Below are 15,526 nucleotides of genomic sequence, written 5' to 3' on the forward strand. Positions count from 1 at the left end.
AGCGCTGAGGAGAGAGGTCAGTTGACTACTTCGTGCAGAATCTACCATGACTTTTCTGATTCTTGTGACATGTTTCTGTTTTGGGAGGGCAGGAGCATAGAGTTTCTATGTGGCACAGCATGTCTTTCGCCACGGACTGGGTGTAAGTGTTCCAGTGCATTTGCATTTATCAAATGGCAGATGGCACTTCAAAGTCTTCAAAATGCTGATACCGTTTCTGTTAAGCACACTGCAGGGTTAGGTGGTAGATGTTGACTTTACAGATGAGATGTCCAGAACTCTCATTACACCAGGGCACCTGCACGCCAGGCAGCAGCACTGTAGTCTCCATGGACAACTCTGTCCTGCCTTGCCTCAGGCTGTGATGAACAGACACCTCACAAGGTGTGCTTCCTCTCTGTGAAGCGCTTGCTGTGAGTTCATATACACTGTGTGGCTTCTGGGGGAACTGGAGTGGAAGATAGCGCTGTGAAGTGGTTACAGTGCAGTTGTCCAAGCCAAGTCACTTAAGTTCTATCATCATCAGCGTCCCTCTCTGAGTGAGAGTTAAATGCGCTTCTGAGAAGGGGTGTCAGGAGCTCTTTGGGATAAGGTTCTATAATTTTTTTTACATGCTTAAACAATGCATTTCATAGCACACTTTTGGTTGATGACTGCTGCACTTCAGTGCAAAGATAATACAAAGTTCTTAGGGTTTCGGAGACAGAAAAACAGGAAAGAATTAAGTTGTTCTAACAAAGGCGTGGAACGTCGGGACTGTCTGCTGTGGCTGATTTACAAAGCCAGTTTCAAACTGACTTGGTGGAGGGCACAGAAATGTCTCTGTCTTGATAGAGTTTTTGTGGAGGACAGTGTGTTTGTGGTGGCTCCTCTAGCAACTCTGGTAGACTATGCTGAGCATTCTGGCTATCTAGAAGAGCCCAAGAGGGGAGATGTCCCTGGAGTCGGTGGTGTGCGGTATGTTCTCTCTTGCCACAGAGGCCAGAGCCTGGGCAAGATGAAGGCTTTGCTGTGTCTGCATAGCTAATACTGTATGAAAAAGGCAACCCCCTAGTAATGAGCTCACATTGTTTTTCAGTTTTTGACCAGAGCCAGTGGGAAATGCAAGGTCTGAGGCTTTTGCAGTCATGGCAATAAAAGCCTGGGCTCACCCGAGGGGACCCCCTGCTGTGGTGCTGTCAGTGGGCCCCCTGAGTGCCCGGGCAGCACAGGCTGCTCCAACAAGTACCAAACCCTGTGTTTATGCAGAGCACTGAGCTATTCCCTTCAACACAAGATCTGGTTTGCTAGTCCCCAGGTCCTTGAATTCTGTAAAAATTTCCATCACACGTATCTTTGTCTCTTTAAGAAGCCTGACAGGAGAGTGGGTGTATTGTACAAATCAAAGAACTAATAATTTAAGCTCACTCGTATTGATATAATGCATTGTGTGTTGTAAGCTAAAGAAAGGGCATAATTCATAATGTACTATCTTATAATTGGGTAAATGCATCAATGCCTCAAATGGGTTGTTTGCAAATTGTCAACTATTACAGCTAGAGTAAAAATATTGCTAAGTAATGTCTGTATTTATATTTTTACAATGGAAGAGGAAGGAAATTTCCCATTTGCTGTTACTGATCAAATGGTGGTGTATAACATGACTGGAAACCTCCTCTGAAACCAGGCAACCATGCTTTCAGGATAGTAGTTCTACCTCTGAATAAGTTACTTAAATCTCTAGCATTTCATAGCCCATCTATTTGTAATATAAGCTGATAATACTTTCTGAATTCTGTCTGTTGGGATTTCATTAATGTATGGACATTACTTTGAAGAATGCAGGGTATTGATTATTGTTTAATTATGTAGTGTTTGATTTAAAAAACGTGTGGTGGGGAGCAATAAAAAGCGAACACGCTACCTTGCTTGGGCTGCAGATGCCATTCTAAAGTATTACGCAAGCAGCTTTCTTAATTTTCCACTCACCAAAGTCCATGTAATTATATTTTAAAGTAATAATATGAGCATGTGTGTTGAACTTGAAACAGGGTATGGGATTCTGCACTGTGCAGAGGGGATTAGGTGAGCGGTTACGTAGATTGGAGATAATTAAAGACAAAGGCTATATACAGACCTTGGAAAATATATCACCTCAAGTAAAACTGACAGCGCAGTTCCATGGAAATTTTGGCCAAGACAACAGATAAACATTAAGAAATCTTGATGGCAACTGTTCCAAAGCCTCCATCTCATTTGTGGCGGATGCTGCATATGGGAAATCCCTAATCATACACCTGCTGATATAAGCACTGAATGTTTGTCACTGATAGGCCTTTTGCTCCTAAGAGGGAAGGGGTCAAATGCAGAACTGTGTCCCATCTCAGTAACTCACCGATGCCCTTACGCTCTGACACCCAGATGAAGCATCATGGTGACGACAGCATCCAAGTTCAAAAGAGTCATGAATAGTTCAGCCAGCTGGCTGTCCAGAGCTCCCAGTCCTGTCTCTGTACTGTCACCAGGTTGAGATGGTTGGAACCTTCCTTAGACCTGCAAGCACAGGTACTCTGGGTGTCGACCTGAACCACTGTGTCAGCCTGGGGCGCTGCTCACTGTTTATCCTCGATGGATTCGCATGCACAGTGACGGGCATGGAGGCTGCATTTGGTGCAGTCCATGTTCTGTAACAGACAGGGGCAGCCATGGCTGAATGCAAAGCAGCCAGGGAATTCTGGAGGAGGATGGAACACAGCAGAGCTCCTCTCCTTGTGCTGTCGTAACGCATGGCTAATTATCCGTGCTCTCAAGGGGTTTATTCGGGGTGGCAGAGGATACATACTATTTGCATAGATTGGTCAGAAGGAATTAGAACTGTTTGTCTTCTTCTTTAGCTGGGTCTCCCCGGTCATTTCCCATCCTATAGAATGCAGGATATTTTTGTAAGTCATTTGACTTTTTTTGGTGGGTATTAATTTCAAAGAGGTTTCCAAGTGCACAGGTGTTTGAATAACTCACTTTAAATAAATAATTCTTCTAGCAAGTGAATTCTTGGACTTAGTCGCGGGTGAATGTCGTTTAGTGTGTTTAGGAGCAGTGAATCACCATGTTCCTCCCATTATCTCTATGAATAATGCAAAGTTTGTAACTCTCCAGTAGAAATACGCCTACTCATACCTGGGAGAAATAATGATTCCAAAGCCAGGAAAGGCTCTGTCCTGCTTCTTTCTCTGTGCTCAGTTACCTAAGTGAACAGCTGCTTTCTGGAGTAAACTTCCCTCTCACTGTTGCTGCTCCAGCCACACTGACATCCACTAATGCTCTTTTTGAAAGATGATTTCTATTTCTAGCTCAACTAGCAGTCCTGGGAATTAAAGTGCGACCTCTTCCCTGCCAGGATAGTTGCTGGTGCGCACAGCAGCGGCTCATTCAGCCAGCGATCCAGAGGGGGAGGGGAGCTGCCACTCTGGCGAAAAGAGCAGGTTTTCAGCAGCTCTTCAAAGGAGTGATGTAGAATTCCTGCCCGCGCAAAGCCGGGGATGGGATGTCATTTGTGACTCAGTAGGTGGCACTGTGTTTCTGGAGTCAGCACCGAGCCCTTGCTCCTGCTTGGCTTTGGGAGAGCAATTGGATTTGTCTTTGGTTTGGTTTCAGCAAGACACATTCATTAAAGATCTTTTCTTGTCAAGTTAGGAAGGTTGGCCATGGTGTCTGAGCTGAATTCCATTGCTGGGGAGAAGAGTCTGGCTCTCTTGACAGTTTCAATTAGATGCATTTTTATTTTTGCTCCCTTTCTGAGCGTGTCCAGAGAAAAGCGATGAAGCTGGTGAAGGGGCCAGAGAACAAGTCTTATGAGGAACGGCTGAGAGAGCTGGGGGGTGTTTAGCCTGGAGAAGAGGAGGCTGAGGGGAGACCTCATTGCTCTCTACAACTACCTGAAAGGAGGTTGTGGAGAGGTGGGTGCTGGCCTCTTCTCCCAAGCTACAGGGGACAGGACAAGAGGGAATGGCCTCAAGCTCTGCCAGGAGAGGTTCAAGCTGGACATCAGAAAAAAATTTTTCATGGAAGGGTCATTGGGCACTGGCAGAGGCTGCCCAGGGAGGGGGTTGAGTCACCATCCCTGGAGGTACTTAAAAGACGGGTGGATGAGGCACTGACGGACATGGTTTAGTGTTTGATAGGAATGGTTGGACTCGATGATCCTGGGGGTCTTTTCCAACCTAGTGATTCTGTGATTTCAGGCAGTGTCTTGGCTCAGCCCAGAGTTGGCTGCCTTTCAGCAGACACTGAAAACATCCAAAAAGCCTTGTTAATTTAGAGGTGAGGTGCTCAAGTCTGTTTTCTTTTGACTGCAAACACTACAGAACAAGAACAGAAATTAAGGCCACAGATGTGCCTCACTTGGGGCAGGCTTTGAATGCCATTCTGACACAGTGGTGCTGACTGGGCTCACCTCTGCAGTTTGCTGTTCTCTCTCCAACTGGTCACAGTCCTTCCGGAACTCATGCACTGTAATTGCTTACACTGCATCATGGAATAGTTTTGAAAAATCAAGGTTTATTTAATTAAAAAAATGACATCCGAAAGCAATATTCCTAGTCTGCTGTTACATGGCACACTAGACAGAACAGAAAGATGATCTCACTTTCTGGTCAAAACCCACAAACTAGCACCCCCAAAGTGTACGTATGATAAATTCACTCAGTGACACCAGCTGTGCTTACAGCATATATTCCTGAAGTATGCCTGCTACACTAATCCTCAGATGCATTCTGTTAAAACTAAATAATATATTAGGAATTAAAAGATCGGTGCTTGTTAAACCGTGATTTTCAGATCTAAAAAGCATGCATAGAGTAGGATGTGGTGTAAAAAACAAGGATGTTTGAACAAGACTTCTGGTTTATATCGTGCTGACTGTTCCCTGGGCTGTGAGCTGTTCAGTCGCGCTGAGTCAACTCTAATAAACCCATACATTCATAGTTATTAATTTTTTATGTAGGCTTTTGAAAACAGGAAGAGAAGTGAGACGAAGGCAGGATATCAGGGGAAGATGTCCATGAGATGCATCACAGTTAAACTCTTTTTCAAACCATATGAACAGCTTCGGCTCTGGTTAGACTCAAGGATCAAATTCAGGTCCTAACCCTTATTCAGCCTCAGACATCCATGCACGAATCCCATTCTCTTAATTTTGCCATGTTGCTTCTTTATCTGCAAGACAGGGATAATAACTCTATCTGCCTCTCACGGGTGCAGCAGAGCCAGTTTCATCACTGTCAGCTCTGTGGAATCCTTGAGTGAAAGGAACAACACAAATACAGAAACCATGGGTTATTAATAGCGGGTGCTTGGCCTTGCATACATCACACGCACCGTTAGTCATTCTGGCCAATAATTTACAGGGAGTGAAAAGATGTTCCTCAGCATAAACACAACATGACACATGGATGATATCAAACCTCAAAGGTGTTGCTGTCCCTGGGAGTCTATTCAGTCTGAACCCAGGGATGTCACCCTGAGCAGGTCATAATTCATATGTGGGTAAAATTAAAAGATGCAGGAGCTGTAGGATCTTAATAGTTAAATTTTAACTTCTAGGTGTTTTTTTTGGAAAGGCAAGTGAATGTCCCGTGCCAGAGTTGGTGTGAGGACCACAGTCATGGTGGTTTTCTTTTTCTGCCTCTTTGGTAGACTCCAAAGGTTCCCTCCTCCCTGACACACTGGATACCTTTTTATTAGCAGGGGTACAGTGGATACAAAACTTTACCTTCTGTGTTTTGTAAGTGATGGCTCTAAAGGTCAGAATTGAGGGGAGCCTGTGACAATAATCGTAAGTCCCTAGCACACCCTTGAGGAGAGCTGTACTTTGAGAAACACATGGCAATGAATTCTAGCACTTCATCTTTGCTCGTCCACCTTGCAAACCATGATTCTCTGTAAGTGATTCAGCAGTAAAAGCAGGCTGGGATGAAAAGCATGTGTGAAGTGAATCTGAAGATCTTAGGACTGGAACAGCAAGAAATGCTGTAAATCGGGATGCAGGTCAGCTGACTGCTCTATGACCACGCTTGACCGTAAGAGTCTGGGGTAGCAGGAGGTGCTACAGTTAAGCAGAAGGCATTGTACTGGGGTTGTCTGTGTGGAAAACGTCTTAAACTGTGAGTCATCCTATCCACTGCTGTCACTGTCCCCGGTTCCCACCAAGTACTGAAATCACCAGCCAGTGTAGAAATAATCATAGAATCTTAGAATCATAGAATGGTTTGGGTTGGAAGGAACTTTAAAGCTCATCCAGTTCTGATCCCCTTGCACTGGTTCAGGTTGCTCAAAGCCCCATCCAGCCTGACCTCAAACATCTCCAGGGATGGAGTATCCACAGCTTTTCTAGGCAACCTGGTTCAAAGAGGCAGAAAGATTCGAAGATCCATGATCACTTTCCTTCACATCTCTGCATGTCTGGCCATGTCTGTCTCCTGGCAGTAATACGAAACTTGGGAAAAATCATTTTCTTTGCACTTATCTCCTCCTGAATCCCCCAAGGCAAATTAGAGGTGGCTGAGAGGTTATTTATTTTCGGTAATAATATAGACACTGCTTCCAGACTTCCTGCTCTTGTGCGATTATTTAGATTAATTGACTAGGAAAGCTGTGGCATCATCTCAGGCCCTTAATAAGGAAGACTGCAACATGGATTTATTCAGTATTAATGCATACTGTGTGACAGGGCCTTGCTCTTAGAAGCGTATGGACGTCTCATTGCTGAGTGTCTACAGCACCAACTGTACTTGTGTACTAAGTGCGAGATTGCGTGTTCCCTTGCCTGCAGGGGTATGGCACCTTGGGAGCAAAGAAGAGACTGCTGGTGACATTTTTAGAACCCTTGTTAGTGGATAACTTTACTCATGTGAAGTCAGTTCCCGTCAGCCTCTGCCGGCTGTTTCTGAGAATTGCTGGTGTGCTGCTGGTTTGTGACCCTGTCTGTACATGTGTAATAGCTGGGACTTTAAATATGCTTTTAGGTGCTTTACAGTGTTGTGTTCTTAATAGGAGGAGAGAATCTATACAGGGAAGGCTTTTAAGGCATATCCTGCCCTTGTTGTTTTCCTGCTGAGGGTTAGAAAATTGATGTTGTTGCCTCCCTGTAGTGACAGTGCTCTGCAGTGGCTCGGTCTGGTCCAAGACCCAGGCTTCAGCTGAACTGCTCTTCCCAAAGTGAGATTTTAAGGATCTTTAAGGCATATCTAATTTCTCCTGAAACATTTCACTGATTTTGACTGTAATCTGTCAGGCAAACACAGAAGCAGCTTGTCCTTCTTCAGCAAACCCAGCAGTTTCCTTCGTTACATCATTGTAAATCCAAAGTTGCTCCCTTGACTTCGCTGCTTTTGAGATGACTGGTTTGAAGGAAGGTTCAGTTCTCTCCCTTGTGTTAACATGCTGTCACCTTTGTAATGGTCTAGGGAGTTCGGCTTATTTGGTACTCAAGAGATTAATAATAGCAATAATAGAAACACTGTGCTAATTTGTGTGACTGACTGGAAGAGCTGCTGCAGCTTTCTGAATGTTGTATCCTCAGGTTTAACAACCAGACCTGATAATTGGTTTGCTCTGTGTACTTTGCTCATTTGCTGCGACAAGTGCACCTTAATACAAGTTGTTTATGACACCTCACGATGTTGTAGTAGCTGCCCTGTAGTATGCAGTGTAGGCCTGACGAAACCTTAGCAGTGGGAAACCACAGTACACTGGCATCTCAGCCAGTGGAACATCTAGAGGGGAGCAAAGCACTGCTGGGTTGGACAGTGAGGCTCCTTTGTGAGACCCTCATCAAAGTAAGACACCCAGGAAAATGTTTTGTCCTCGCTCTGGGTGCATTCTGGCAATATAGTGTGATTGTATCTTTTACACAAATACCTGGGGAAAATCATAAAAAATCCCTAACAAATAAGTTAGGAACTGTGTTCATACTGTATGTGCCTTCAGAAAGAGCACACTCTTGAATACATCAGGCAGACTGGCAGAGCACAGGGAATGAATGGCCATAGAGATGTATAAATCACATAGTTCTTTTGAACTGTCTCCCTGATCTCCTGTGCCATAGCTGATCTCACACATCTCTTGTCTTGCTGTCCAGGTTTTATTGGGATTTGACCATGCTGCTCCTGATGGTAGGGAACCTGATCATCATCCCTGTGGGCATCACTTTCTTCAAGGATGAAAACACTACCCCATGGATTGTCTTCAATGTGGTTTCAGACACATTCTTCCTCATCGACCTTGTCCTCAACTTCCGAACAGGCATTGTGGTGGAGGACAACACAGAGATCATCCTAGACCCACAGAGGATCAAGATGAAGTACCTGAAGAGCTGGTTTGTGGTGGATTTTATCTCCTCCATCCCCGTGGACTATATCTTCCTGATAGTTGAAACCCGCATTGATTCCGAGGTGTACAAGACAGCCCGGGCACTGCGCATTGTGCGCTTCACCAAGATTCTCAGCCTCCTGCGGCTGCTGCGGCTCTCCCGGCTCATCCGCTATATTCACCAGTGGGAGGAGGTGAGCAGAGGCTGTGATGCGCTTGCATCCTAAATCTTTTCTCCACTTATGCTGGTATTACACAAAAGTGCTTTCTTTGAATGCCCATTCTCCTACTTTATCCTAGTGTGAATGCTGAAGAATTGTGTCTTGAGTCTAATGCTTTGCTTTTAGCAGGTTCCTGAGAGGGCCTTCAGCATTCCTTAGTCCCTTGAGACTGTGCTATCCGTCTGCTTCACCCTTAGAACAAGTATAATCTGTGGAGAGGATGCGTGGGCTGGGAGGGGAGCAAGTACCGGTGGAGCCCTGCAAGGAGGGTGTGGTTAGAGAGCTGCCAGTGAAGTGGTGAGCCAGGCAGCAGGACCTTGCCCTCTTAGAGCCCTAGAAGGTCCAGAAAGAGCTCAGAGAAAGGGCTAGAGACAGCTGGTTTGCAGAACCTGTGACATTTGTTTACCCAAGCATCTTCTTTTAAGCGCTTATCTCTTGAGTAAATGGCTTGGTGATACATTTATTAACTTAACGTTTTCGGAATTCTGACACTATGTTGAGGAAAGAAGAGCGATTTGCAGACAAGTAGGCTCTGTTTAAAGACATAAAGATCTCTTGAAAAGCAAGAGCCCCACTACTCCTGGACCCTGTGCTGGTCCCAGGGGAGTTCCAATCGGCAGGGTGAGTTGTCAAGCCTAGTGTGAATGAAGCCACAACCTTAAAAGCAGCTTGCAAATTAGTTATTTTTTCTTGTCTCCGTGCTCTCCAAAGCAGAGAGAAAGCTCCCTGCAGCTTTCTCCACGTGTCAGGAGCATATTTTCAGGACAAGGAAAGCTGATCAAGACAATTTCATCTTCTTCCCCATAATTTCTCCTCTGCTTTGGAGCAGAGCCTGATGCATAGCATGATCTAATGCAGAGTGTGCTCCTGGGAATGTGAGGGGAAAGCAGCCATGCAAGTCATGGCTAGGTTGCACCAAGCTGTCAGAACACTAATTCACAATGGAGCTGATCGTTTTCCTTCTCCCAGTGTCGCAGATTCAGAGGGAGAGCACTGGGGCATAGTTTACAAATTTCAGGCTTCATCTTCTTGGTGTTAGGATTTGTGAACGCTTCACTTAGAGCAAAGGTAACGTTGTGGTGCAGTTTGGGATGACACTGTGCGAGGTGCTGTACAGACACAAAGGGAGTGATGGCTGCAGCCCTGAAGAATTTCCTACTGGGTTATTTTGCTTCCAGGCACAGGCATGCAGGAAGTGCATAGAGAGATGGAGGTAAATAAAGCAAAAGTGTCCTTCCTAGTGTGACTCAGTAAGTCAGAAAGTGAGCAGGACAATGAAACATCTCCAGGTCTGGTTTCTTGTCCTTTCGTTGCATTGCTCCTCTGCCCTCTAATCCGAGAACGGCCAGGAAAGGCAAGTTGGTGGCTTCAGCTGTTGTGAAAGTAGCTCCTTCATGCAGATTTATGTGTAGCCACAGCAGTGCAGAGCTCAGTGCTTGCTCATCTCTGCTCCTTGACTGCCTTTCTGTAAGGTGGCTGTAGGGAATTTAAGTACAATTGCTGTTGATTGTACTGAATTTATTTTAAAAAATAATGAAATGAAAGCAAATCAGTGCCCTTTCCTCCTCACACAGCTTCACTGAGCAGCCATTTCTGGTTTCAGTCTTGGAATACAAATCACTGAGGCATTTCTCCCTTTTGCTGATGGTCGTGAGTGTTGGGGGACAGCACAGCCAGGCACTCCCTGGATCCCCCCTGAAGAGCAGACTTCCCGGAACGATGCAGTACTGCAAGTGGAAGGGACAGATGGTGTTGGATTGCAGTTTGAGACTGCAATGCAGACTCTTTATGCATTGCAGAGCCTAGCAGAGCAAACATGATGGTCTTGTTTTGAAACAGGGCTTGAACCAAGCTGCACTTTGCCAGAGAGAGGGCAATGCTAGGAGCTTTTCCGTCTTTTCAGATGGGGGAAGGAAGCAGAGAGAAAGGGTGATTCCTTGTCATTGGTGCAATGCATGCTAAAGCAACAAGGAGACCGGGAAGAGAAAGGCTTTGCATCTTTGTGTGGGAGTAAACGGTTGTGCTCCCTGGAGCCACACCGGCAGTCCTTCTGGCCTTTTACTCCAAAATGCACAGAGATGATCCATCTCTGGAAGTTCACATTAATTTTCCTTCACTGCACAGATCAGCAATGGTGATCTAGAAGTGTTAATTCCTGCAGGATGGAGCAGCATTAGACTAGACTTCTGGGTGTACACAAGGAGCAGGTTCCTGTGCAGCGTTACAGAAGGAGGAGGGCTGTTGGGAGACAGGAGTGCTGAAGACTTTTATTCTGATTTGCTACCCCACACTGTCCCACTCTGTGTCTTGTCTGCTAGGTAGCATCGTTCTCTCTTAGGCTTTTTGCATGTGACCACATCAGCTGAGAAAGACTTGGGAGTGCACTGCTCCACTGGAGAAGGGAATGTGGGTGAACTGTAGGAATGTGTGTAGGACAGTCTGAGGCAGGGTTAGCAGAGGTGGATGGACTAACAGAGAGGCAGTGTGCCTCATGGTGTCTGGATAGAGCATCCCTGCTCACCTGTACTGAGCTTATACAGTGACTTTTGATGGAGTAGTTGCTGCTGCCTTGCTTGTAACTAGCACTGAGACTCTGGCTCCTGTATGAGGAGAAGAGGATCCAGCAAGCACAGAGGTGTTAATCTGCTCACTCTGCCTCCTAGATGAACATTACATCTGTGCATTCATGTGACTCTGAGTGACTAGCGAGGTAAGTGGCCACTTCCTGAGTTCATTCACAGTGAGCCTCTCTGTTTCTTCCCCTGCAATTGTCCATGCTCTGCATGAATTTATCACTTACCCTGCAGTGAGGAGAGAGCAGCCTTCTATGAGGCTGCAATGCTGTAAAACAGCCTGCCACTCATCAGTTCCAGATCAATGCTAGTCATGAGTCTCTGGGCTCAAGAGCCAGTGGTTAGAAATGCCTGCACCACTCTGGCTCAGCGGCAGGCGACTCTGACATCCTCCCCCAGATCTCAAACAAGAGCTTTGGGGACTGCAGCTGGGCAAGCACCCTAAAGAAAAAAGAGAAGGAAAAAAGAAGAAAGAGTCTGATGCACTTATGTTCACTGGAGTATGGAAATAAGCTTAATTCCAAATGTAGCAGTTTCATTTGCATTATCCCTCTGCATGAGTGGTCCAACAAATGAATTTACCAGTAGGGCAGAATATAAATAGAGTCTTTTTGAAGTGTCTGGCCTATCTACCCTGCAGTAGGAAGCTTGATTGCAATGTAGGAAGGCATACTTGCACTGGCTCCAGCCTGCCTTGCCTCAATATCGTATTATGAACTTCAGCATCCAGTAGTTAACAAGTCCATCGCAGAGATCCAGGAGGGCTGGCAGCGTCTGTGCCTGAAGCTGCACTGCCAGGTTTAGAACAGCCATGGGTACAGCAGTCACGCTGTGCCTCGTTCATACCTGGGGAAGCTCCAACGGCTCCTCTAGGGTATCTGTTTTGGTCAGTGCTCCCTGGCCATGTGAACGTGGAGCCACATTGTCACTCATAGAGCCAGGAGTTGGGCCTTCACACTGTTGTCTCTGAGAAACTGTTCAGAGAAAGCCAGCTCAGACCAGTAACATGCTACAAACCTTCTCCCAACGTCACCCAGCAGAACAATGAAAAGCAGAATAATATCATGTAACTCACATACCAAATCTAAATGAACCAATGCTGTTCAGGCTGTGAATGAAAAAAAAAAAGATTTATATTTTCCTAGGCAAAATTGTTTGTTTGTTTTTGTTTTCCTGCTGAGCTTTTCCTGTTTTATGCACAGCTTTAATGCCCATGCTTGGTGCCAGGACGCAGTGACCTGTATTTAAGATCAAACTGTTTTGACTTAGGAACAAGGAACATTTCTTGGGACAACAGTAAAATCCTGCTCTAATAAACTGGTTTCCAAATAGCACAGAGGCTTAGATAACCAAAATATTTAGATTTCAGAATCTATCCAAGGGATTATGATGGGAAGGAAAGGAACAAACTGGTTTCGATATGTATCGCAATGGTAAGATTATTTTAAGTGAGAGCATTTTTTAAGATTTTTGTCAGAAAAAAAATAGTTTTCAATTTTGCCAGCTGTAACCTGAAGAAAAGGACAATCTGGTGATTTGCAAACTATTAATGCCACTGAAAACTTGAAAACTTTCCTAACTGCTGTGCTTTTCTTCTCTTGAGTTTCCATATTACATAGAAGATCTAGCAAGGAGGGAATGCATCTTCCTAGGTCTCTTGCTGGCCACAGATGATGTCATCTGACTGATGGCATCACTGTAAGAAGATTCAGAGCTGTACAGGAATCTGATCCAAAAGCCGAAGGGCCCGTGTGACAGGACTAGGAGAGAGCTTCCAAAGCCTATGGGAATGTGGCTCCCACTGGTGTTTGTTTTGATTTGAACAGCCAATTCCCTTTCTGACCTATTTGAAGCCTTCCTTAAATTAAATTAAAATAAGGTGGCAAGTAGCCCGGAGGATGTAATGTTAGGCCAAATCCATAGCTGGATCCTGAGTGAGGAGGAGCTGAGTGGAATGATTGTCCTCAAGTAGCACAGCAGGGTCCCATTCCATAAGCAGCACAAAATAGCTTAGAAGATTCTTTATCGATAGAATTTGCAATTCTGTTGTGTTAAACAGCAAGGCAGACCCATGAGAGTAACTCATTAAAACCTCTGGCCACCCTTGAGTAAAATCAGACTCAACAACCACTGGCAATGCGGCAGGGAGGGGGAGGAGGGGCTGATTTGCTTCTGGAATTTGCATTACCTCATTTCTGAAGGCAGCATTATCAAACATTGGTCTTTAATGTCATTACAGCATCTTATTAGAACCATAATGCAAGTTGCAATGATTTGCATTCTCACTGCACAAAGTGACCCAAAACTCGAGCAGCTTTTCCTTTTAGAGAAAATCCTGGCTGTGTGGAAATCGATGGTAAAAAACTCTTGTTGACATATTAGAAGGAGGTTGTTTAAGATTTTACCACAACCCGTACATTGAACTGTTTTCACTTATGCAGCACAACATCCTCTCAGAGAGGGGGCAGACAGCAGAAGGGAAGAGATATTCTCCATTCCAGAATGACCACAGTGTTTTCCCTCGCTTGCCTATGGCACATCCTCTGCCCTATGCCATGTTACCTTTCAGAAGGAAACCAAAACAAGTTTTTCGGTGGAGCTTATCCATAGCAGGAAGTTCCACTGCTATAATGCAAATGAATCTTCCCACCTGGGCACTGGGAATACAGTTTCAAAGAGAATATCATAAAAAATGGGTTATAATGAATTACTGTGAGCCAGGCAAATATTTGAATAGCTGTGCAGCTACAGAGGTTGCCATAAAAAGGAAAAAGCCTTCTATTTTTTTTTTTTTTTTTTTTGCAGTCACCTTCTGGCAATGCTTAATGCATCTTCTGTCAACAGGATGGTATGATAGGGGAAATAAATGGCTCGAGGGGATGGGATCAGGGCATGGAGCCATTTGTCTCCAGGTCAGTAGTTCAGATCCAGCTGGTAGTAAGGGAAAGCCATTTGCCTTCTCGCAGATGATTTTTCTCTGACCTGTTCTTAGTAGGCAGGTTGCCTGTGTGATGGGATCATCCCGGAGCTGGCACTGGGATCCCCCTCCCCATCTGCAGTGAAGTCCTCAGTGACCTCAGGGTGTAAGGCCTGTCAATAAGGGGTCTTGCTTGTGCCCAGCCTCTGATTCTCTGTGTCACCAGGGCCCTCAGTCTGGGCTCTTCTGCTGGATGGAATTAGTGATGTTTTCAACAGAGACAGGCTGAGCTCCTCGTGACCACTAATCACTGTGATAGCTGGGTGCTGTTTCTGCCCTTCCTTTCATCTGCCTTTTCCCTCAGACTCCTCCCAGCCGGCTCCCTCTCATTTCAGTGGCTGCTGCGGTAAGTTTGCCTTTCTCTTGGGGAGCTCACGTCTCTGGATTTCTCTGCCAGCACCAGCTGCCTGCAGCTCAGCACCCATGTCTTGCCAGCTGCCGGTCATTTTTCTTCAGACCATTGTTTCCTGAGGAGGTTCCTGCCAGGCTTCATTGTTGAAGCCTGGGTCCTCAAATACCAGAGGGTCCTCAAAGGAGAAGTGCTAGAGTCTGGCATGAGGAGATTCTTCCTGCAATCAGATCATTTTCTAAGATTTAATGCCATGGCAGCATTGTACTTTGTTGATGCGGTTCTAGCTGCGGCGACACAGGGACCCGGGACCCTCGGTATATTAACATAGCTTGCCGTGTTGCTGTCCTGCAGCATCACAGCATGCTGACCTGCGCTGTGGTGACCTGCATCAAGCGTGCCCATAACAGGGAGAGGGGTCTAAAGGACCCCGTACTCTGACCGGAAAGAAGGAAAAATTGTGGGAGCCACAGAAAACATCATAGTAATACCATGTGAGCTCAGGACCCAGCAAGGGCAGTACCCAGTTCCCTTAGATGTGCAGGAACAGAGATCCACACCTCAATAGGGCTGTTCCCCATGGGAAAAGCCCAGCCTGAAAAGGCTGTTCCCTCTGTGGAGCTGGAATTGAGCACCTCGGGTTGTGTATGTGCCCCTGCAGAGTGTTGTGTGCAGCCAGGGCTAAGCCCTGGGTCAGTAGATCGCAAGGTGTATATGTGATGCACGTATTTATAGTGCTGGTTCTAGGAACAGTCAATACAGCTTTGGAAGCTGTTCTGAGGGAGATTCCTATTACCGTTTGGGTTGCTGATCCCATGCCAAATCTGGTTTTGTCTTTTAGCAGTATGGGAATCATGTTCTGCCAAACCCACCCTATACTTTAAGGCCAGTGTGTCTAAGGCCCATTAGCCTTGGCAAGTGGTAGCAAATTAATTGCTCCTCTTGTTGAAGCTTCTTCCGAGAAGCCGGTATCGATTGCCTTCATATCAAGTGAAAAACATTAATGAGGTAGCTGAACAGAACAGGCTTTCCTTGCCTCACTTTTTGTATTTAGCAAGAC

General features: G+C 45.6%; 1 protein-coding gene across 2 annotated transcripts in view; it reads left to right on the forward strand.

Moving 5' to 3' along the window:
• The window catches only part of HCN4 (hyperpolarization activated cyclic nucleotide gated potassium channel 4), a 102,878-nt gene that overhangs the window by 21,090 nt on the left and 66,262 nt on the right, over nucleotides 1-15,526 (forward strand). For both annotated transcript variants that reach the window (XM_069866756.1, XM_069866757.1), the window contains exon 2: nucleotides 8,117-8,540. In XM_069866756.1, coding sequence (XP_069722857.1) covers nucleotides 8,117-8,540 — 424 coding nt within the window. The remainder of the gene's footprint in view (nucleotides 1-8,116; nucleotides 8,541-15,526) is intronic.

The sequence above is a fragment of the Phaenicophaeus curvirostris genome, chromosome 12 (genome assembly GCF_032191515.1).
Source record: "Phaenicophaeus curvirostris isolate KB17595 chromosome 12, BPBGC_Pcur_1.0, whole genome shotgun sequence".
NCBI classification, from domain to species: Eukaryota; Metazoa; Chordata; class Aves; order Cuculiformes; family Cuculidae; genus Phaenicophaeus; species Phaenicophaeus curvirostris.